The sequence below is a fragment of the Penicillium angulare genome (genome assembly GCF_028827245.1).
Source record: "Penicillium angulare strain IBT 27051 chromosome Unknown utg000003l_segment0_segment0, whole genome shotgun sequence".
Taxonomy (NCBI): domain Eukaryota; kingdom Fungi; phylum Ascomycota; class Eurotiomycetes; order Eurotiales; family Aspergillaceae; genus Penicillium; species Penicillium angulare.
The window spans coordinates 2,405,016-2,424,805 of record NW_026623162.1 but is presented as its reverse complement, the minus strand read 5'-3'; the positions used below and the strand labels follow the sequence as shown (position 1 = coordinate 2,424,805).

The following is a 19,790-nucleotide window of genomic DNA, read 5'->3' as shown; positions in this document are numbered from 1 at the left end:
TTTAGCGCTTGATGTCTGTTGCTATATTTTTTCTTGTTCACGTTTCGAACATGCACATTGTTGCTCTATTTACATATCCTGCACCTGAGTGTGTTATTTTCCTGTCGCTCTTTTAAATAGCTAGGGTGTGCTACGCGGTTTAGATTTCACTGTTCACTGTTCACTTGAGTACTTCAGTCTTTGATTGGTAGCTATGAACCATTGAAGTCTATTCCCACGATAAATGACGTGCAGCCCTAGAATCCGCATCTCCTGGCAAATGAAATTCCATCTAAGCTCTCAAGAACTTGCTACTAGGTACACTCGGTCGTAATCATACATTCATTTGGATCAGAGTAAGCCATTACTCCGCCGTCCCCGTCCCGGAAGCAGAGGCCGCACCTCTTTGGATATTTCCAGCTTTTTTGGCCAAAGGCGAGCTCTGCTTCGACTCGTATCCCTCACTGTAAGCCGGCGTCATCCCTCTCAATCCACTAGGTCGCGACCGATCTGCACGGGAAGACGGGGAACCCCGTTTTTGTGTAGGAGTTTCTGGTGTATTCTCTCTCGATCGAAGTTGAAAACTCTGTGACATGCCACCAGGCGAGTACATTTCGTCTCCACGCGGGTATGCAGAAGGACTACCAGATCCCCATCCATACTGGTAATCTTCACCACGATGTTTCAAAGGGCTTTCATCGTAGGGATCCCATCCCACACGGCGGCGGGCTTCGGAGCGAAGTCGTTGGCGGTGCTGCTCGTCGCCGCCAGCTCCAGTGGTCGAAGACTCCTCGAGGAAGAAGTTAAGGAGCTCGTCGCTGATAGCAAGATGTGATTGCTGTTGGAATTGTTGGAGAGATGTTAGACGGAGGATAGTTTCCAGGAGAGAGAGGGAGGTGCGAATGTTTTCGAAGAGAGGATTAGAGACGGTTGTTGTGGCAGACGTAGAGTTGATGATATCTTGTTGGCCTGGTGAACGTGAGGATGGGGAGGAGGAAGATTTATTGTTTAGAGATAGCTTTGCCATCGTGTTTGGGTCAATTGTGGGTTCTGTAGGAGTGTGTGGCAGATTCTCTGCCTCGGATTCGGTATCGGACCCATCATCCTCGTTGTAGACCTCGAATGCGATCCACTCTGGATCAAGGCCTGATGGTAAACGCCACTCTTCGGGGATAGAGTCTTCATGTAGCGAGCTAAAGCTATCATGGGCGGAAGGACCACTTCCGCGTAATTGAGAGTCAAGTTGTGCTTGCTCTTCATTAACGGAGTCTCCATCGGATTTATCAGAAGCATACTCATCTTCGACATCTTCACGCTCCATCTTTTGGCGAGGCGGTAGAGCGTTTAAGTCTCGTTTCAATAGAAGAACAGGGTTGTTTGTCTCTCCTTCCGTATTGATGTTTAAAATTCTGCCTGTATCTGCATAGAAGATCTTGGAGATTTGATGAATAGGCAAGATCTCTCGAATTCCAGCAGTAGCAACACCTTCACATGCATGAGGCTTCGGTTCGTCGTCTTCGAAAGTATGAACTCTTCCGTCATCCAAGTCTTCGATAATCATCACTTGGTATGCATATTCATCGTTGCCTGCTGGTGCAGGAAGTTGTGAGGTTTTGTGTTGATCGTCAGAATAGTATAGGCTCATTGGTACTCGTCGAAGTTTCAAACGCGCCTTGTGCATGACTTCCTTCCAAGTTGCTTCTCTGACGGATTTTTCATCATGAGGACGCAAGTGACCCGAAAAGAGCATGTACATTGACAATGTGAATGTAGGGCCAATTTGAACAGCCTGAGCCTGAGACTGAGACATGGAGTATTGTGTATCGCCGGCAGTTAAGAATGTACTGGCTTGTAGGAGGCGAGATGGAGAGACCGTTGAGGGAAGATTTGTAGACAACTTAGCCCCCGAGGTTGTTATAGCCAAGTTCATAAGCGGAACAGCATCCTCTATGCGCACCAGAAGGTTCCTGATATCCTTAATGATGGATTTGACTTCTGCATCGATGCGGCTACTGTCTTTTGAAGATCTAGAATTACTTCGCATGGCTTCTTCAGAAGATGCTGCTCTTCCCAGTCGTTGCCCCAGTGCTTGAATATCCCACCTCAGGGATTTTGTAAGAGCAACGGCAGACTCGAGCGATGTGTTTCCACGCGCAGCACTAGACAACATGTTAGATCTTCCGGTGCTGATATAGTGACCGAAGTTCACCCGACTCACATCAACTCAATCATATCAATCGACGGCGCAATCACTTGAATTTTACTTTCCAGCCTCTGCTGCAAAGTAAGCAGTTCTGCGCGGTCTTCGCTATTTACACTCTAATCGTACAAGAATATCAGCGCCATTCATCACTGGGTTATTTGAATACGCGTACTTTGAGCAGACGCGATGATTGGCGCATCGCATAAGTAGCTGTGATCGCAATTCCCGAGCTTTTCTATCCGTTAGCTTTGAATTGCATGCTCGTTGAACAATATCTCAATTTACCGAATTGCATAGTTCATCGCCTGTTGTGTGAGCTGTCATATTTGTTTTCGGTTAGATTTATGTGCTCATAACCGTATAAAGGGGACACAAAAAGACATACACGGGTAAGGAAAACGTCCATCTTGATTGGAGACAGCCACTCAGGGCTCTTGTCGGTACTCTGAACGGACTGGACTGCTATAAAGCCACTGAGTAATGAAGCATTGAGGGGTGCTGCTTATCGATAGTGTCGGGTCGTTGCCCAACGATCAAAGAACATGTCACTGTACGCCCAACCACTACCGCCAGCGAAATCAAAATTCTAGGTGATTCGAAATCCTTGGGTTCGATTTATGAGATCAAATCACTCCATATATAAAAACTCAAAGAAGAAAGACTCAATTCTTTGTGGCACTCATATTTTTTTTTGCTGTAATTAACCCACGTGACGCGGGGTCCTTCAGCGTGGAGCTGACTCAGCATCTGTAAAATCCTAACAGTAACCGGCCCCTCATCAAACCATCCCTCCATCCCCGACTTTCGTGTCATTTTAACTGCGCCCTTGGCTGTGTCCCGGATCCTTCTCACGATGTCGAACCAGACCCCCGACTCCTGGGAGGATGAGCTTGCCCGACAGGCAGAGGGTGTTAACCTGAACGGACAGGGCCGTCCTCAGCCTCAGGCAGGCTCGTTCCAACCTGGTGCAGCTACTTTCCAGCCCGGTGCAGCCTCTTTCACACCCGGTGCAAGCTCTTTCGTCCCTGGCCAGCAGTTCCAGCAGTATGGTGGTGGATACCCTTACGGTCAATATGGTCAGCAGGCCTACGGATACCCCCAGCAGCAACAGCAGCCCCAGCAGCCCCAGCAGCCGCAAGCCTTCGGTCAATATGGCGCATACGCTCAGCAGCCCGGTGGATACAACCAATACTATAACCAGCAGCCTGGTGGATTCGCCCAGCAGCCCCGTCAGAATGCCCCTGTCGCCCCTCAGCAGACCCCCGCCGCCGCCGCCGCTCCCAAGCCCGCCGTGAATGCATCGGCTGCCCCACCAAAGGCCAAGGTCCTCTCAATTGGCGCCACCGGCTCGTCCTCTGCCCCTAAAACCAAGGTACTTTCCATTGGCACCCCCACACCTGCCCCCGAGGCCGCCAAGTCCGACTCTGCAAGCAAGGGTGACTCTAAGGGTACCGCCGCTGCTGAGGCTGGTGCTAAGGTTACCGCCAGCAAGGCTATTGATAAAACGGAGAAGAAGGCGGACCAGAAAGCCAGCGCTACCGGCAAAGCCTCTCCTACCCCCTCTGGACGTTCTAGCCCTGGTCGTTCTAGCCCAGCTCGCGGTGTCGAAGCGGCTAAGCAGGCTCGCGCAGCCGACGCCGTTGCCAAGCAACAACAGGCCGATGTCGACGACGCTACCTTGAAGGAGATTTATGGCGAGCGCCGAGAACACGTCAACGTGGTATTCATCGGTCACGTCGATGCCGGCAAATCCACCCTGGGTGGTTCCTTGCTGTACTGCACTGGTATGGTCGACGATCGAACAATGGAAAAATACAAAAGGGAGGCGAAGGAGGCAGGTCGCGAGACTTGGTACTTGTCATGGGCCCTGGATCTGACTCAAGAGGAGCGTTCTAAGGGCAAGACCGTTGAAGTTGGTCGCGCATTCTTCAAAGTCGAAGTGCCCTCTCCGGAAGGCCCAATTGAGCGACAGTTCTCTATCTTGGACGCACCTGGTCACAAGTCTTATGTCCCTCACATGATTGGTGGTGCCTCTCAAGCAGACTTGGGTGTCCTTGTCATCTCTGCACGAAAGGGTGAGTACGAGACTGGATTTGAAAAGGGTGGCCAAACCCGTGAGCACGCACTACTTGCTCGCAACACAGGAGTTGAAAAGCTCGTGTTGGTGGTGAACAAGATGGATGACCCTACTGTGGAATGGAGCAAGCAACGTTTCGACGAGTGTACTGTCAAGGTCATCAAGTTCCTTGAAGCCTTGGGTTACAAGAAGAGCGATATCTTCTGCATGCCTATTTCCGCGCAGCGTACCATCGGAATCAAGGATCGCATTACTAAGGATATTTGCTCTTGGTACGATGGACCCTCCCTACTCGAGTTCTTGACAAATTTCGAACTTCCTGAGCGTAAGGTCAACGCTCCTTTCATGATGCCTATTACAGCCAAATACCGTGATATGGGTACCATGGCTGAAGGCCGCATTGAATCTGGAATCATCAAGAAGAACGGTACTTACCTGATGATGCCTAACAAGACCGAGGTATCAGTTGCTGCTCTGTATGGCGAGACTGAAGATGAGCTTCAGACTGCCAAGGTTGGCGACCAGGTTCGCCTTCGTCTCCGTGGTGTGGAAGAGGATGATTTCTTCCCCGGTTTCGTGCTCTGCTCTCCGAAGCGTCCAGTACACTGTGTTTCTGCTTTCGAGGCCAAGATCCGTATTCTGGACCTGAAGAGCATTCTCACAGCTGGTTTCAACTGTGTTCTCCACGTGCACTCGGCTGTTGAGGAGGTCACCTTTGCTGCCCTTCTGCACAAACTTGAGCCCGGTACTGGCCGTAAGAGCAAGCGCCCCCCTGCTTTCGTCAACAAGGGCCAGACCATCATTGCTCGTCTCGAGGTGACTAGCACTGCTGGTGCGGTCTGTGTGGAGGAGTTCGCTGAATACGCGCAGCTGGGTCGCTTTACCCTTCGTGACCAGGTGAGTTATATCCGAGACCTTCGCGTCTGATGTCTCCTTGTCATTTTATTTCTCTTTGCTAACCAAATTCTCTAATAGGGTCAAACCATCGCTATCGGTATGATTACCAAGCTCATTCATGACGACGCTTAAACGATATTCAAAAATGTATATGTGAGATGTTCTCTTTGCTATATTTGAGAGGAGAACTCAAAAAGGATCTGGTGCGACCTTAGTTCACATCGTACCTGCACCTCTCAACCCAAATTGCCAGGGCTAAGCCGAGAGCCTCAGTCAGTGACATGAGTAAAAAGATGTTGGGCCAAGTTGTGCCACATGGATACAGCCAGTCGATTTCAAGTGATGATGATGAAATGTTACCCCCTTTGCGTTATAGATTCCTTAATTGTCTTTCCAATAAAGAGGACAGTGTTGCTGCATTTTAATTATAATCTTAATCCACGTAAACTCTACGACGAGCCTTTCAGCCTTAACACTAGGTACTAGTTACACTTGTAAGTGATTTTTCTATTGATTTTGAGAGGTGTATGTAGACAGTCAAATCATGGATATATAGGTAAACTTGTCAATGCCACCTGGGCACTCGCCGAGTAACCTTGGTAAGGCTGGAAATATTTGAAACGAATAAAGGCTTGGAAACCAAGACTCTTCATCTACCGTCTCTGTTTTCCAACAACTTTCGTAAAACCGTCATCGTCAATCTCAGGCTCGGCCCTCTCCCTAGGCGCTCGCACTGGCGCATCTCCCATTTCCACATCTCCCTCATCCTCATCAGTATCATCATCCGTCTCTTGATCCTCATCCTTCGACTCAACCTGCTTAAACATGTTCGTCGTCGCAGACTTTTGCGCACTCTTCGCCTGCCACATCTCCCACATCTCCTTAATGGCGCCGAATTCTCCGCGAACAGTCTGCTCCTTCAGCTCCATAATCTGATCAGCCACATTGCCCGCGCTCTCATCGTCAATCACCACGTCGAATTCGTCGTTCATGACCTGAATCAAAACATCCTCGAGGTCTTCGGCATCGGTCTCGGGTCGCTCAGTTAACATCTCAGAGATTGCACCACAGAGCCAGGCGCGCTTGTCTGCGGAAGTCGGTCCACCCCAATTGGATTGGACGGCGAGTGTGAGTGCGGGCCAGCTGTCAAGGGATAGTGTGATAGCAAGGTCAAGGTAAGAAGCGGCATCGTTGGCCGGGGGGGCGGCTGATTGTGTGGCCATTGTGATATTTGGGTGGATTTTGTGAGGTTTGTCGAGGTTCTAGTGCTCCCGTTGATGCCCCGCACTGTGAGTGGGCTGAAAGTGAAGAGGTTGGCCCAAACAAGGAATTGATTAAGATTGATGGATTTGATGGATTCAAGTGGAATCAAGAACCACGAATCTCAAAGTATGGTATTTGTATTTTTGGGTGAGTGAGACGAGGGTAGTGATTGGGTTCCGGTGCTTCTCTCTTTCTTTTGAGTCCGAGATATATTTTTTTTCAAGCAACGATTAGATACGGGCCGATAAGCAGGATCACGTGCATACACAGTCTTATTTTGGAATTATTTCATATCCACTCTGATATTTACTACAAAGAGACAAGAATGAAAAACGAAAAGAAAAAGAAAAAGAAAATCACGAACATCACTTTCAGCTTCGATCTATTGTCTCGGATTGGTGGGAATGATTCCTCCGACAAATCGAAGACAACTTCTAAGTTTCCAAAATCAATACCCTTCCTCCATGCCTTCATGCTCCCGTGCCCAATCCCCTTGGAACATCACTGAAGTTAGATATTGTATACCATCAAAACGGATGGCTCATTCTTTGATTTCCCCTTGAGATACTATTTAGTATTTATCACGCCATATAATTCATCAATGCTCCATCGCAGAGACAAGGTAACAAGCGACCAATGCACATCCAATGTATATCACAGCAGACAACTGCGCAAGCAATCCAACAAAAAGTGAAGTGTTTTTTGATCCTTGGCTCTTAGTATGACTACAACTAGAATCATGACCATGGTGGCTCCCCGAAAGACATGACGGGGTAGTAGGTGGTGGCGTATCAGATGGCTCATTAGTTGAAGTACAAACATCCTTAGGGCAGAATCCATAATAGCACCCAAAAGAGCACAGCCCAGCAAAACTATCATTCCCATGATTGGGCTCCCCTTTCTTCTTCGCGGCCTTTGGTTTCTTTTTCGCACCGCCCATTGCAGTACAGTAACATGTATCAAGCGGGCAATAGCCATATTGACAGGTGAATTCGCAAATGTGAGTGTAATTTGATGTTCCAGAGCCGGCGATGCAAACTTGATCAGATCGTGTTAAATCAGGTGAAACAGCAGACATGTTGTTTCCTGAGGTCGCACTACCAACCCATGCATTGAAATTTATGAATCCACTTGTGCAATTCGCGGTTAATGAACGGCCGTCAACACGTACCGCCTCTTTACCTTCACGATTGATAATGACGATCGTTTCTCCGAGGTGTTCAGAGCCTAGACCAAAGTTGCCATGGTAGATTCCAACTCCACCGTCAGGCTCGTATTCCCACTCAGCATCATAATCATGTCCACCGATGTTTACTTTCACCGAGGCGTTAGATGCTAGCAGTGCCGAAAAAAAGATCCGATCCCAAATCGCCTTGTCGACATCAGTTGTGTTGATTTGCAGATCGGTGGATGTAAAAGCTGTGGTATTTCCACCTGAGCACGAGGTGCCAATTTCTGTTCGATACCAGGCAACCAAGCTTTCCTCGGTCATGTTGGTTGTTCCTGATCTGTAGAAATCAATCACATAGGGAAGATGAAGCCGCCAACCATCATGCGGCATGCCACGGGCGTAATTATAAGGCGCCTTTCCTGAGGTAAAAACTCCATATCCCTTTTCATTGAGTGGCCCTATGTAATGTGATTCACCAAAGTCGTTCCATGATATCACTTCGACCCATTCTGGCTGAAGAAAGGAGATCTCCACCCATCGATCGTACCACAGGTCACCACCGTGCACTGCCCAGTTCTTATGATACCCCGGCATATTCGTATAAAACCATGGGGACACTGGCATCATGTATGGCTTTTGAGCTTCTCGCAGGCACTCGATGTACGATGCATCGACATATGTATTCATTTGCTTTGAGTCTGTTGGCCAAGCTGCCCACGAGAATAAACCATCGACAACGCCATTAGCGAGCTTCAGAGCGGTGGTGGCTCCGACAGAGGACCAGTCTGGAACAAGAAAGCAATTTGTTTGATTCTTGATAGAAATCCAGTCATCAGCATTCTCGGGCCCTTCAAATGTGGACACAAAAGCTCTTCCTTTATATTTGTAATATGCAGAGCTCGACGCGTATCTCTGTATGTACTGGATGACCTGCGATTGCGGCCATGACCCATTTCCAGCATAGTCAAACGAGAAAAAAAGTTGAAATTCTAGCTGTTCAGCTGTGTTAAATGCATCATGAGCTGACTTTTCATTTGTTGGCATTCCGTATGCCATATTGAGTGCAAAAGCGTCAATGTGAGCTTCTTGAGCGAGTGAAATGTCTTTCTTCCAGTCCGGAACGTCATATTGTGCTGTATTTGCCATCTAAAACAAGTTTATTGATCCTTGTTAGTCAAGTTATTGTTGAAGATAAGAATATGCACACACCATGTAATGAGCAAACACAGCCTTCGCTGACGCCTGATAGGCAAGGCCTAACAGGCTTACCAATGTTAACATCGGGTTAGAAATAGTTATGATTTTCAACATTTTAGACAGTTGAAGGTAAAACTTAATATCTCATATCTTAGACTGGGAGTTCATCCACGATCAATAAGCAAGGAAAATGAAATAGCGATCGAGGCTAGGAAGCGGACCTAGATCCCTACATATGCAGATCTCGATTTCAATTTATTTATATTCTTAACGTCACACCAACAGAATAATACTTTTCTCGGTTATGTCTCTGGAGACTGATGTCCCTTATCCGTACCGTAATATTCAATAGAGCTTTGGGAGTTCAAGTTGTCGTCCAAGTTACACGGCTACGGAGTAGATGTATGTATAAACAAGCAAGTTTGCACAGGCACTGAACACCAAAGGACCGCGAGCTTCAGGAACTCTGAATTTAAATTCAAGAAATGAGACATGAATACAAACTACAAATTGATGAGTGCTAAATTTAGAATGTGACCTAGAGATATATTCAATTCTTTAGACCACTCATTATATTCCAACAACCTCCTTGCAATTGTGTTTCACAGCAACTTGAAGGTAACCACCCAGGATCCGGTAGATCCCGACCCGACAAGATTGGTGTTTTCTCTTAACTCAACATGGAATGATTCGGGATCTCACACATACGAAATTGACCGGGTTATTGACGGCTAGATACACCTTGTTAGCGCGTCTTCCCCTTGGGATCTATCTATCTGGCCCCGAGAAAGAAAGACACGATGGTAAGACCCAAATGTAATTATTCATCAAAATGTCTCGTTTGATATGTTACAAGAAGTCTACGAGTTCGTACGATTTATACAATATCTCAAACTTGACTTGAATGGTGAATCTATGCAGGCTGAGAACTGGACCTGCAGCTTGTTTCTGATATACTTCCTGTCAAAGACAGAATAGACCTTGCACAAGGCCTGAGCAAGCTGGATCATTGACGCTCATGATATTAGTAGCTTCGGTATATGCATCATACGCATTGAAGAGAAGAAGAAGAAGAAGAAGAAGAAGAAGAAGAAGAAGAAGAAGAAGAAGAAGAAGAAGAAGAAGAAGAAGAAGAAGAAGAAGAAGAAGAAGAAGAAGAAGAAGAAGATAAAGCAGTCATCTTCAGTGCCTCAAATCCTCGCGATAGAAAATCTTGCTTTCTGCACATGTATCAAATGATTGGACCCACATAGCACCGCCGGGCTCGATCGTACTGTTTGCAGATGGATCAGCCTTTGACTTTTCCCTAATGACCTTTTGACCTTTTCCTTGAGCTTATCAAGGCCAAGTTCAGCTAACTGAGCTTTCTGCATCTGACGGATTGCACCCCATTTCTCATCTGGCCCATCCGGAAAAGTCATATCACTAGCATTTCCATGACTGATCTCGCGCAAGTGCTCTACACGCCTTTGTCTAAACCGACTCCAAGCGCTCATGCGCTCATGGTGGTCGACAGGTTGTCCTTGGAAGTGGAAAATCCGACAAACTCAGCCAAACTTGCAACATCCTCCATCGCCATCCCAGCACCCTGGCCTGCATGAGGTAGAAGTGCATGCGCCGCATCCCCAATCAGCACCACGCGCCCAGACGCACTGGCATAGCTAGGAAGTTTGGGTACTTCGCGCAAGGTCCAAGAGGCACATTCCCCTTCTTCCACAAGAGAAGCTAACGCTCGTACTTCCTGACACCATCCAGATACAAGGTCGCGCATAGTTCCAACATCGCCTAGACTTTGACCAGATTTCATCTGCAGCGACCGTGAGATCTGCCTTGATGGTACTTCCTTCCGCTGTGTAGACAGTGCCCGTCTCGTGGTTCATATCTGCAACGGAATACCCGAAGAGTATATTTACGTTTGGAAGTTCGTTGGCGCGATCAAAGATTACGCGCTGAAGATCTGGTCGATAAATCTGCCATTGGGGCCATTCGTACAGCCATGTACTGGTGGGATTATTCATAATCGAGACAAGCTCTGCGTTATCTTGCCATCGACGAACGGACATGTGTGAGGATTGGAAGGCGACCTTCGGTAAGGATGATGTCAGTCCCCATTTATCCAGGAGTCGAGTGCTATTTGCGTAGAGTTGGACACCGGCACCAAACTCGCTGAGGGATGCATTGGATTCCAAGACTGTGATTTTGTGCTCACGGTTTACGTTCGATAGGGCTAATGCAGTCGAGAGACCGGATATGCCGGCGCCGGTAATTGTTATATCCAATGGACAGGGTCGCTGATCATATAGCATGCTGAGTGAAGTTCACAGTGAACCAAAATACAAGATTTGTGAGCCTTCGGGCTTTGAAAACACGATCGGGTTCTTCCCTGGTGGCGGGACTTGGGCGTTCCACTCGGCTCCAAGTCTTTTTCAACAGAAGTTATGGAAACCAGAAGACTCTTAATAAGCACTAATGTGACTTATCTTCCATGTAAATATCCAGTCGTTACTAGTACTCCGCAGAGTGCCAAATTGAGGGGTACCATCAGTCCTTAAGGGCGGCATGCAGTTCGTACCTTTGTAGGCTAAAAGGGCGACAAGGATTTGCTCAGATTGTAAAAAGAAAGATAAACAAGAGTCTAACAATTAGTCAGACGGTCATCGTGTCTTCACCGGCCATATAACTATACGTACCTACTCGAAACTATACAAATCTGTTAGGGCAGCACTGATCTAGATCACATCTTCTATCCCCATAATCGGACATCCTAACCAGAGGCATACACAATGAGTGCCCAGAAAGCTCGGTAATGAAAGCCTTCCAGGTCGGGCATTCCAATGCAGCGTTTTGATGGAAGTATCATCGAACGCACAGTTTTCCTTTCTCTCAGTAGAATGTCGTTAAAGCTCTCAGAATATCTTCATACTCCTTCAAAGTCGTGGGTTTCTTAGTACAACGATCCACAACTCTCAACAGGTTAAGTGGATCTTGTATCGACTGTGGCTTTTGGCGTTGAAGCTGCTTAAGTAAACTGTTGAATGCCGTTTGAATCTTCAAATCCCATGATCTCTCTGTTATGGGCTGAGTCTGAGCGCTTCCCAGCTGTTTGTATTCTTTCTCGAAAAGAGATGGGTACTTTTGGATGCTGCAAAGTTCATTGAAGATCGTGACAGCACAGAAATGAACAGCGAGTAGAGGCATAGTGGATCCATTCTCAACTTGAATTGCCTCACAGATCTTATTGTATATCTTTATCTGAAGAGCTTGTATGCCTTCCTAATCCTGCCTTCAGTTTGAGTTGTTTCCCATATACAGAGCCCTCTCCTCATAAATGCTGTGAAATTTATGAAAGCATGTTCCTTGAAGTTCTCGTTTCATCTTTCTTTGGCTTGAGATGTTTTGCCGCTCGTATGGAATCTCGAATCGGCTGCTTTGATCACAACTCGAAGCCTCGCGTCAGCAGCCATATGCCAATATTATGGGAATTTATGCATCTCTAACCTTGGTGGCGCAAGTATTTTCATAGTTGACAAAGCCCCGGAGGTGAAATATAAAGCCCTTTTTAGAGTATGCTCAACGGCCCATCTAAAGATTTATTTGATCAAAGAAATTATTTATTTTTGGTTTCAATTATCTTTAGACGTAAGAATATCACCAGCCGTCCACAGGAGTAAGTTTAGCCATAACACCATCTAGTGGTGAAACGGTCGCCCCGCGACGAACCTTTATTTTTGCATCTGGGTTCTGCAACTCAAAATTGAAGCTCCCGACAACAGCAGCAAGCAGGCAAGCAAGTTCGGCCCTAGAGAAACTTTGTCCAATACAGCTATGTGGGCCATGAAGGAAAGTCAAAAACGCATAATTGCTGATCGCGCCGCCTGTTTTGGCATTACCCGGACCCATCCATCGATCCGGGTTGAACTTATCTGCATCTGGGCCCCATAACTCAGACATGTGATTGAGGAGTTCTGCTGAAATGACAAAGAATGTCCCCTTTGGAATATGTTGACCCAAAACGGTGGTATCTTTCGCTGCAATACGGACAGTATTTGGAACAGAGGGGTGGAAGCGAAGAACCTCGTTGCAGACAGCGTTCAGGTAAGGGAGGTTATCAATCGCGCTGGCTTCAATGGGCTCGGGATTATCGACATTCATAGGAGGGAGGTTTGAGCGGACTTCTTCACGTAGGCGATCTTGGACTTCAGGGTGCTTGCATAGAGCATATACACACCATTGAAGAGCACCTGCAGTTGTTTCGTGTCCCGCGGCTAGGAAGGTCATCAATTGATCGATGAGATTATCTTCTTCGAAGCTGCCGCTTCGCATGGCGACTGATATGATATCAACGCCGATATCTGCGGTCGGGTCCTCCATCTTCGCTTTCTTCTCCCGAATCATTTGTCGCACAACCTGGCAGACAGCTGCTCTGCTCTCGTTTATCACATTGTTGCGCTTTGTAGGGAGTCGTTGAATGGGTCTCATATCACCAATTAGCACGCCAAACATGAAGAGAATTCGAGATAATAGATTCTGGTCTGTGAAAAGTGCCTTATAGCTTTTGTAGAGTGTGTTGTCAGGGTTTGCTAGTGAGTCAAAATCGTGACCCATTCCAGCTAGTCCGATAATGTCGAGTGTTGTTCGACTTGCGTAGGTTCGCAGTTGAATTACGTTATCTTCTGTTGGTCCTCTGGCTGCCAAATCACGTCGCATTAGTTTGGCCATTTCGCGACTCTTTTCCCAGAAGACAGGGTAAAGGTCTTTTATGTGACGGTACGCGAATGCAGGCATTAGGTTCTTCCGTTGAGACTGCAACGAGAGAATATTAGTTTCATAAGTTTCAAGTTCTCAGTTCTCAAAAGTGGTGTTCACCTTGTGCACGTCACCTTCCGCTAGAAGGATACCATTGCCGATGATGCGGCCCATGGTTTGGTGAACAATCCTCGGTTTAACAAAATCATAAGCCTTGGTGACTAGTACTTCACTCATGGCTTTTGGGTTAGTCAAGACCACTCTTTCGAGCTGACCGACGATATAGTAGCGGAGCAATCCATCATGAGGGATAGATTTGGCCCAGCGTGATATAAGTTCATGGGGAGTCTCGATAAGAATTGAGTGAGCGTTGCCTTTAAGCCAATGACGTTCCTGGGCGACGTTAGCTAGACGTTCACCGCACTAGTACTAGTAGTAATAATCTCTTGTTCTTGGAAATAGATGGACTCACTGATGGCGCAGGGATCCCCTTTAACGGCGTGAAATATTGAGGATAAAGGAACATGCGGTAGACAAACTTTGAAATGGCGACTATTGAAAGTAGAAGGATGATAGTGATGGTTCTTGAACCGTTGATGGCATATTCGGGCCTGAGATAGACTGCGACTATGAGGCCCACATAGAGCATCGTGAAGCTCTCGTTTAAGCTCCTCATAGTGACCGTGGCGAGTTCTATCTATGATGATCTGGGGCGATTTTCGAGCTTCCCGGCAAATGACACGCGATAAAAGCACCGGGCGTATGTTTCAGGTACCCGACCTTATTTTTAAGATTATCTGTGAGTTTCGTCCACTTAGCCCCGCAGTTCAAAGTGTAGTAGCTCCCTTGGAAATGAGAGAAGAACTAGCCTCCAAATTCTCGGGATAAAAGATCTGGAAGATATTTAAAGGAGAGAAGGATTTGCACAAGCGAAATACGGATCCTAGCACGACCAAGTCCGCATTTTCACAATGAAATCATTTGACGGACACAGAGCACAGGGCCCCGGGGGCCGGAGTGGGTCTTGGGGCTTGCGAGCCAACAGAATGCCACGTTAAGTATGCTTGTTGCAGATTCGGCACTTGAGAACGCAATATGAAATTGAAATGATTCGAGAATTTATCTGAATGGCCTCATACGACTTATGAATTTTTGAATTGAATTGATCAGACTCGGGTCAATTATTACATCTACGACTTGCTGCTCGTCATCTACTATCTGTACGGATAATGCACATCACATGAAAAGCCACCATCTTGCATAACTCGATATGAACCAATCAGGCAACGAGTATAGCTTCACCAGCGCACTGTCTTGTGCAATCAACAGCTTGGCACTGGTTATTCGTTTCCCCGCTCAGGCCCCACACTCCATCCGCGCGACCGCTGAGGCTGCCCGATTCGGTATTCTTTGCGAGATCAAAGCTATTATCGTTGGTTTCAAATGGATCTACTGTAGCACGAGTCTAATTTATAGCTTGATAGCCTTCCAGGAGTTCTAAATATCGTTCTCGACATCTTTCTGAGCATTTCCCTAGTACTTAAATCTATAATCCTAATTTTACATCTCAACGTAGGAATATAATAATAAAAAAGTCTTTCTTCTCAAAGATGTTTGTTATTATTAGCTAACGAACTTACATTTGTCTTTCTTGTTCGGATTGAACGCATTAGCTTTGAGATATCTTTGATAAACCGTCGGAGTCTTGCTCAATTCTCTTAGCTAAGCTATCCAATCGTCGAAAGTCTTCAGTGCATTGTGACTGAATCTGAGCATTGACTATAGCAAGAATATTCTGAAGATCGAAAGAAGAAGACTGCTCAATTCGAAGGAGCGCCTTTGCCCTTTCGTCATTCGGGGGAACCTATTTGTATTGACATGGTAAACGATGCTCTCTTGGCGGGCAAAGGCAATGAAAGTAAGTCAAGGCGAAGGGATACTATTGGAAATCTTTTAGATTTTTCAATTCAGCAATACCGCCTAAAGTCGAGGCGGTATCAGTATCGCTGTTTTGGATTCCTATGCTGACTTCTGGATAGACAACACGATTGGTGCAGATCTCTGTTGGAGGCCTAGGTCCTTTCTCAATTCCTAGATAGTCGGGCTTATCGAATCTGTGCCAATGTTCATTCTTTAAAAACAGAACATCTATATCATGTTCGTTTGTTGCAACTAGGATGTCTTGAATTCTGCGTGCGGAAGTCCAGAACGGGCCGATGGCTGACTCGAGAACACTAACAAGAACCGTAAGGCGGTTCTTATTGGGATCATCCTCAATTCCATACGGCCACAATGCGATTCCAGTCCATTCAGTGATGTCGCATCTAGAATTTAAAATTCCGGTGCAAATCTGTTTCCATTTTGGAATAATAGAATGTGAATGGGGGACAGGAGAGCATTCTGGGCGATACATCATTTTCTCGTCGATCAGCTCTATAGATATTTCTGGAAATTGTGGATCGAGCATGGAATGTAGGATTTGTGCAGCTTCACACCATTTAGATGAATGTCGGGGCGATTGATGTGGTATAACCACAAGGACGGTTGGGATTGGTTCGTTTTCGCTGCGAACCATGGAGATTCTGCCAGTCACGGCAAACGTATCATGATGAATGTTGTATTTCTCTAAAACCTCGACAGTCTTATCGCGAATTTCAACAATATGAGTTGAGATGTTTGTTCGTTGTTGGTAACTGGCGCTCATTGGCACTGAACTTCCCGGGAGGGAGCAAAGCACTGGTCCTCCTGCACGGAGCCGGGATCGGAGAAAGCCCTGGGGGTCAATATGGGACCTCCCGCTGAAGATAGACCTGTGCGATGATGTAGAGAAAGAGGCGCTGAAGATAGACTTGTGCGGTGATGTAGAAGAAGAGACGAATGCCATCTAGTGGGCCCTCGCTCGACTGCGAGTAAGCGAAGCTGCGGCTGTGTCTCCAGGGATAAATGCCAAACAGGGGGCATCCACTCGATTGAGAGTAAGTAAATATGCGTCAGACACCATAATGATCTGGCAATAACAGAAAAAAGAGGTTCAGAAACACTTTGGGAAAGACGTTGAGGAAGAGACTCGGAAAGAGACCTGAAAAGAAATTAAAAAAGTGCGTCAGTAGACGACAAAAAAGGAAGGAGGTGAAAGGTGAATAAGTAAACTTTTCATAGTGCTGGCACTCTAGGACTGTCTCTGTCCCTGCCCCGAAATAGCGGCGGCGCTGGTGACTAGGACATTCTTGGATACAGGCTACCCTGCCTTTCAAGGTTCTAAATATCCATGGATGTTTCTAGGTTAGAACCTTGGGACTTTAGTAGAAATTTGTATTATTATTACAAACGCCAGCTCTATCACTCAACATGATAGTACACGAATGAACCGCATCTTCAAAAAAGGCTCATACACTTTTGAGCCCACCAGTATCGGATTGTTCCATATATCAATCCACACCCATAAGTTGGTCAAATTCCAATACAATGGCCGCTTTCATATCATCTGACATTTCCATATCAATAGTCTGCGCATATCCATCCATAAGTCGCGAAACTACAATCACCTTACGAGTCTTGGTCCGGAACTTCGCTTCAATGCTCTTCACAATCCCCTGTGATGGATAGGCCCATAACCCAATTCCGGCTAGATGTCAAACATCACTTTCAGCAACTGGTTTCCATTTTATACAAAGAGTTTGTTAATCTTCAAGGAAAAATAATAACTTACCAGAAGGCGCTTTAGTAGCCAACCCAATAGCACCCTTTGCTAATCCTCTCCAGGCACCCTCTCGACCATCTTCCTGGAACCCTTTCCAGGGATGTTTCACAAGGCCTGTAATTCCTTCTTTCATCCCCCCGACAAAGTTCTTGCTGCCTACCTTTGCGCCTGACCTCCAATCCGAAACGGTGCCGTATTCCTTCGGCTTATCGCCATATAATTGTGATGCATGCCGAAATCCGTCTGCTGCAGCAGTGGGAATATCGACTAAAACGCCTTTGAAATACCCTGTTGTGAATTTGCCGAAACTGTTCAATGATGCGCCGGCCATATCGCCGGCTGTTGATAGTGGGCTTCGTGGACTTGTGGGTCGGTCACCATCAGGTTGGATTGTTGCAGACCTGGAACCTATTGAAGGCAGGTCATCAGATGAGTCGGGTGTTGATGTTGATCTCCCTGTTTTGGGACGAGACGGTTCGGATGATGGTGAGGATTTCGTGCGTGTAAGTTCTTTGTAGGGTGCTATCAACATGCCGGTGCTTGTTGTTAACATTCTTGTTCCGGTGGAGATACCGGCTGATATGACGCCTGTCAACGGGTCCCAGCGGTGGTTCTCAATAATGATTGGATTTATATCATGACTGTAGGTTCTTAGCGACCGGCATTCAAAAATACTATTGCATGGGAATAAATGAGCGGAGTATGCATACCATTGAAGATTTTCTGTTTTGATCCTGGAATTCTCTATCAAGGTTTGCACAACGGCCTTAGATAATTTTAAAGATTGTTTCCCCTTTTTATAATTCCAAATGGCAACTTGATCGCCTAAAATTTCACAGCGCATTCGATCCAAGGGTAGATTGCGATGGAACGATTTCACGGCCTCGGCCACGCCCGATTCAGCCTGCATCTTCACGGCAATTCCCTGCGCGGCACTGGCGGCCTCGGGCGTAAGACAGAACTTAATAGCTGCAGCGAGGTTTTCGGTACTTAAAGATGCATGTGGAATGGGCCTGGGTCCTGCACCGGCATTGGCGACCATGTCACCCCAGAAAGGCTGGCTATAAAAGATGCAGTTAGCACTCGAATATCAAGGATAAAAAGAGCTTTATAGAGCAAAAGATCAGGCAATCATACTCTCCAAAAAAAGGGACGATGGCTGTTGGTCTCCCATTGATGAGACCGCATGCTGTTGTTCCTGCTCCTCCATGATGGACCACAGCAGCCACATGCTGGAAAAGCCATTCGTGTGGACAATCACCAATATAGAAGATATTTTCATCTTGTGCGCCATCCATATTACTCCAACCTTTTGAGATGACAGCGCGTGCGCCACTTGCTCTCACCGCATCAATAACAGTGTTTATAAGTTTTTGAGGGTCGTCCACGACGATACTTCCGAAGCCGACATAGATCGGAGGCGTTCCTAATAATAAAAATTCCTGTAATTCAGGTGAAGGGTCGTATTGTGGTTGATCTCTGAAAAAGAATCCGCAGACATCTACAGAGTAAATAGTCAGGTATTAGTGTCTGTATAATACACAACATAATAATCGTACTGACCAATGTGCGCGGGCCAGTCTCTTGGCTTTGGTACCAGAGCAGGCGACCAGCAATAAGTAAATGGAACTTTTAATGTTTCATGTAAGCTTGGGCCCTCTGTTGTTGGGACAGGCTCAAGATCCAAGGTCGCCCTCCATTTGTTCACAACATCGCCCAATCTGCAAAATAGTATAATTAGTAAACCACTCGAATGAGCTCTCACTAGGGAATAAGGGTAAAAATTTACCCTTGCCATGTAAGCCATTCAACGACACCATAAGAGACCCAACAATCAATGCCCTTATTCTCTGGGTCTGCAGTCAGACTCGACAGCGGGTGGGGAAACGACCTCGTGCTGCTCCAGGGCATAGTAAACATCAAATGAACTGGGATACCCAACGCCTGCGCACAATGTACGTGAGCAAAGCTAGGCGGGTTCGCGATAATAGCATCGGCAACAAAAGGCTGCTGAGTATACGGATCATGCTCAATACATGATCTCCAACACCCATCCAGCATCTCCCCGATCATAGCCTTCTTCTTGCAAATTTCCCCTTCGCGTAAAGTTTGCATCTGAGGAAGCAGACCCGGGTTCTTAACCATATACGCCATCAGATCAGCCGGATTACCGCCGATAGGAAAGAATTCCAGGCCTGAGCTGTGGATGAAATCGGCGAAGACCCCGTGAGTCGCGATACGGACTCGGTGACCGTGTTGTTGGAGAGCATTTCCCAAGGCGACGAATGGCTGTACATCTCCGCGACTACCAACGATTTGAATGACTATGTTGAGCTTCAAATCAAATGATGATGTCTGTTGGCGTCTTCGGCTGTAATCGACTGAGGACTTGCGGAGCTCTTGTTGATAGTTGATGCTTTCAGCGATTGCTTTTGCAACCTTAGACTCGAGATTAATGTTAACACGGCCATCGGCTATATTTATGACGTAGGAAGTTAGCTCAAATAGTTGTAATTTCGATTGATTTTCACGAATCGCGTACCCCGGACTTTGCCCA

The 19,790-nt window shown here is 46.7% G+C and overlaps 11 protein-coding genes across 11 annotated transcripts; 3 read left to right on the top strand and 8 right to left on the bottom strand.

Annotated features, from left to right (window-relative positions):
• Window positions 1-343: 343 nt before the first annotated feature.
• Window positions 344-2,588, bottom strand: N7478_003064 (RanGTP-binding protein; the record flags this gene model as incomplete). The annotated part of the gene is made up of 5 exons (XM_056919278.1): window positions 344-2,138; window positions 2,198-2,298; window positions 2,355-2,412; window positions 2,468-2,499; window positions 2,568-2,588. 5 exons carry the CDS (start codon window positions 2,586-2,588, stop codon window positions 344-346), a joined length of 2,007 nt encoding a protein of 668 aa, XP_056782436.1.
• Window positions 2,589-3,035: 447 nt separating this feature from the next.
• Window positions 3,036-5,288, top strand: N7478_003063 (translation termination factor GTPase eRF3; the record flags this gene model as incomplete). Its single annotated transcript, XM_056919277.1, has 2 exons — window positions 3,036-5,156; window positions 5,235-5,288. 2 exons carry the CDS (start codon window positions 3,036-3,038, stop codon window positions 5,286-5,288), a joined length of 2,175 nt encoding a protein of 724 aa, XP_056782435.1.
• A 521-nt stretch (window positions 5,289-5,809) lies between these two features.
• On the bottom strand, window positions 5,810-6,379 carry N7478_003062 (pre-rRNA-processing TSR2 family protein; the record flags this gene model as incomplete). Its single annotated transcript, XM_056919276.1, has 1 exon — window positions 5,810-6,379. One exon carries the CDS (start codon window positions 6,377-6,379, stop codon window positions 5,810-5,812), a length of 570 nt encoding a protein of 189 aa, XP_056782434.1.
• Window positions 6,380-7,017: 638 nt separating this feature from the next.
• On the bottom strand, window positions 7,018-8,901 carry N7478_003061 (glycoside hydrolase family 71 protein; the record flags this gene model as incomplete). The annotated part of the gene is made up of 2 exons (XM_056919275.1): window positions 7,018-8,736; window positions 8,800-8,901. The coding sequence occupies 2 exons, from the start codon at window positions 8,899-8,901 to the stop codon at window positions 7,018-7,020; spliced, it is 1,821 nt and encodes a 606-aa protein (XP_056782433.1).
• A 718-nt stretch (window positions 8,902-9,619) lies between these two features.
• On the top strand, window positions 9,620-10,026 carry N7478_003060 (uncharacterized protein; the record flags this gene model as incomplete). Its single annotated transcript, XM_056919274.1, has 2 exons — window positions 9,620-9,657; window positions 9,816-10,026. 2 exons carry the CDS (start codon window positions 9,620-9,622, stop codon window positions 10,024-10,026), a joined length of 249 nt encoding a protein of 82 aa, XP_056782432.1.
• A 253-nt stretch (window positions 10,027-10,279) lies between these two features.
• On the bottom strand, window positions 10,280-11,093 carry N7478_003059 (FAD-dependent oxidoreductase; the record flags this gene model as incomplete). Its single annotated transcript, XM_056919273.1, has 2 exons — window positions 10,280-10,448; window positions 10,534-11,093. 2 exons carry the CDS (start codon window positions 11,091-11,093, stop codon window positions 10,280-10,282), a joined length of 729 nt encoding a protein of 242 aa, XP_056782431.1.
• A 577-nt stretch (window positions 11,094-11,670) lies between these two features.
• On the bottom strand, window positions 11,671-11,985 carry N7478_003058 (uncharacterized protein; the record flags this gene model as incomplete). The annotated part of the gene is made up of 1 exon (XM_056919272.1): window positions 11,671-11,985. One exon carries the CDS (start codon window positions 11,983-11,985, stop codon window positions 11,671-11,673), a length of 315 nt encoding a protein of 104 aa, XP_056782430.1.
• Window positions 11,986-12,435: 450 nt separating this feature from the next.
• Window positions 12,436-14,209, bottom strand: N7478_003057 (cytochrome P450; the record flags this gene model as incomplete). The annotated part of the gene is made up of 3 exons (XM_056919271.1): window positions 12,436-13,590; window positions 13,654-13,926; window positions 14,006-14,209. 3 exons carry the CDS (start codon window positions 14,207-14,209, stop codon window positions 12,436-12,438), a joined length of 1,632 nt encoding a protein of 543 aa, XP_056782429.1.
• A 594-nt stretch (window positions 14,210-14,803) lies between these two features.
• On the top strand, window positions 14,804-15,034 carry N7478_003056 (uncharacterized protein; the record flags this gene model as incomplete). The annotated part of the gene is made up of 1 exon (XM_056919270.1): window positions 14,804-15,034. The coding sequence occupies one exon, from the start codon at window positions 14,804-14,806 to the stop codon at window positions 15,032-15,034; it is 231 nt and encodes a 76-aa protein (XP_056782428.1).
• Window positions 15,035-15,472: 438 nt separating this feature from the next.
• Window positions 15,473-16,237, bottom strand: N7478_003055 (uncharacterized protein; the record flags this gene model as incomplete). Its single annotated transcript, XM_056919269.1, has 1 exon — window positions 15,473-16,237. The coding sequence occupies one exon, from the start codon at window positions 16,235-16,237 to the stop codon at window positions 15,473-15,475; it is 765 nt and encodes a 254-aa protein (XP_056782427.1).
• A 724-nt stretch (window positions 16,238-16,961) lies between these two features.
• Window positions 16,962-19,780, bottom strand: N7478_003054 (putative sterol glucosyltransferase; the record flags this gene model as incomplete). The annotated part of the gene is made up of 5 exons (XM_056919268.1): window positions 16,962-17,158; window positions 17,243-18,294; window positions 18,371-18,734; window positions 18,797-18,954; window positions 19,023-19,780. Coding segments are annotated over 5 exons (2,529 nt in total), but the record flags the coding sequence as incomplete, so codon positions are not given.
• Between the last annotated feature and the right edge of the window lie 10 nt (window positions 19,781-19,790).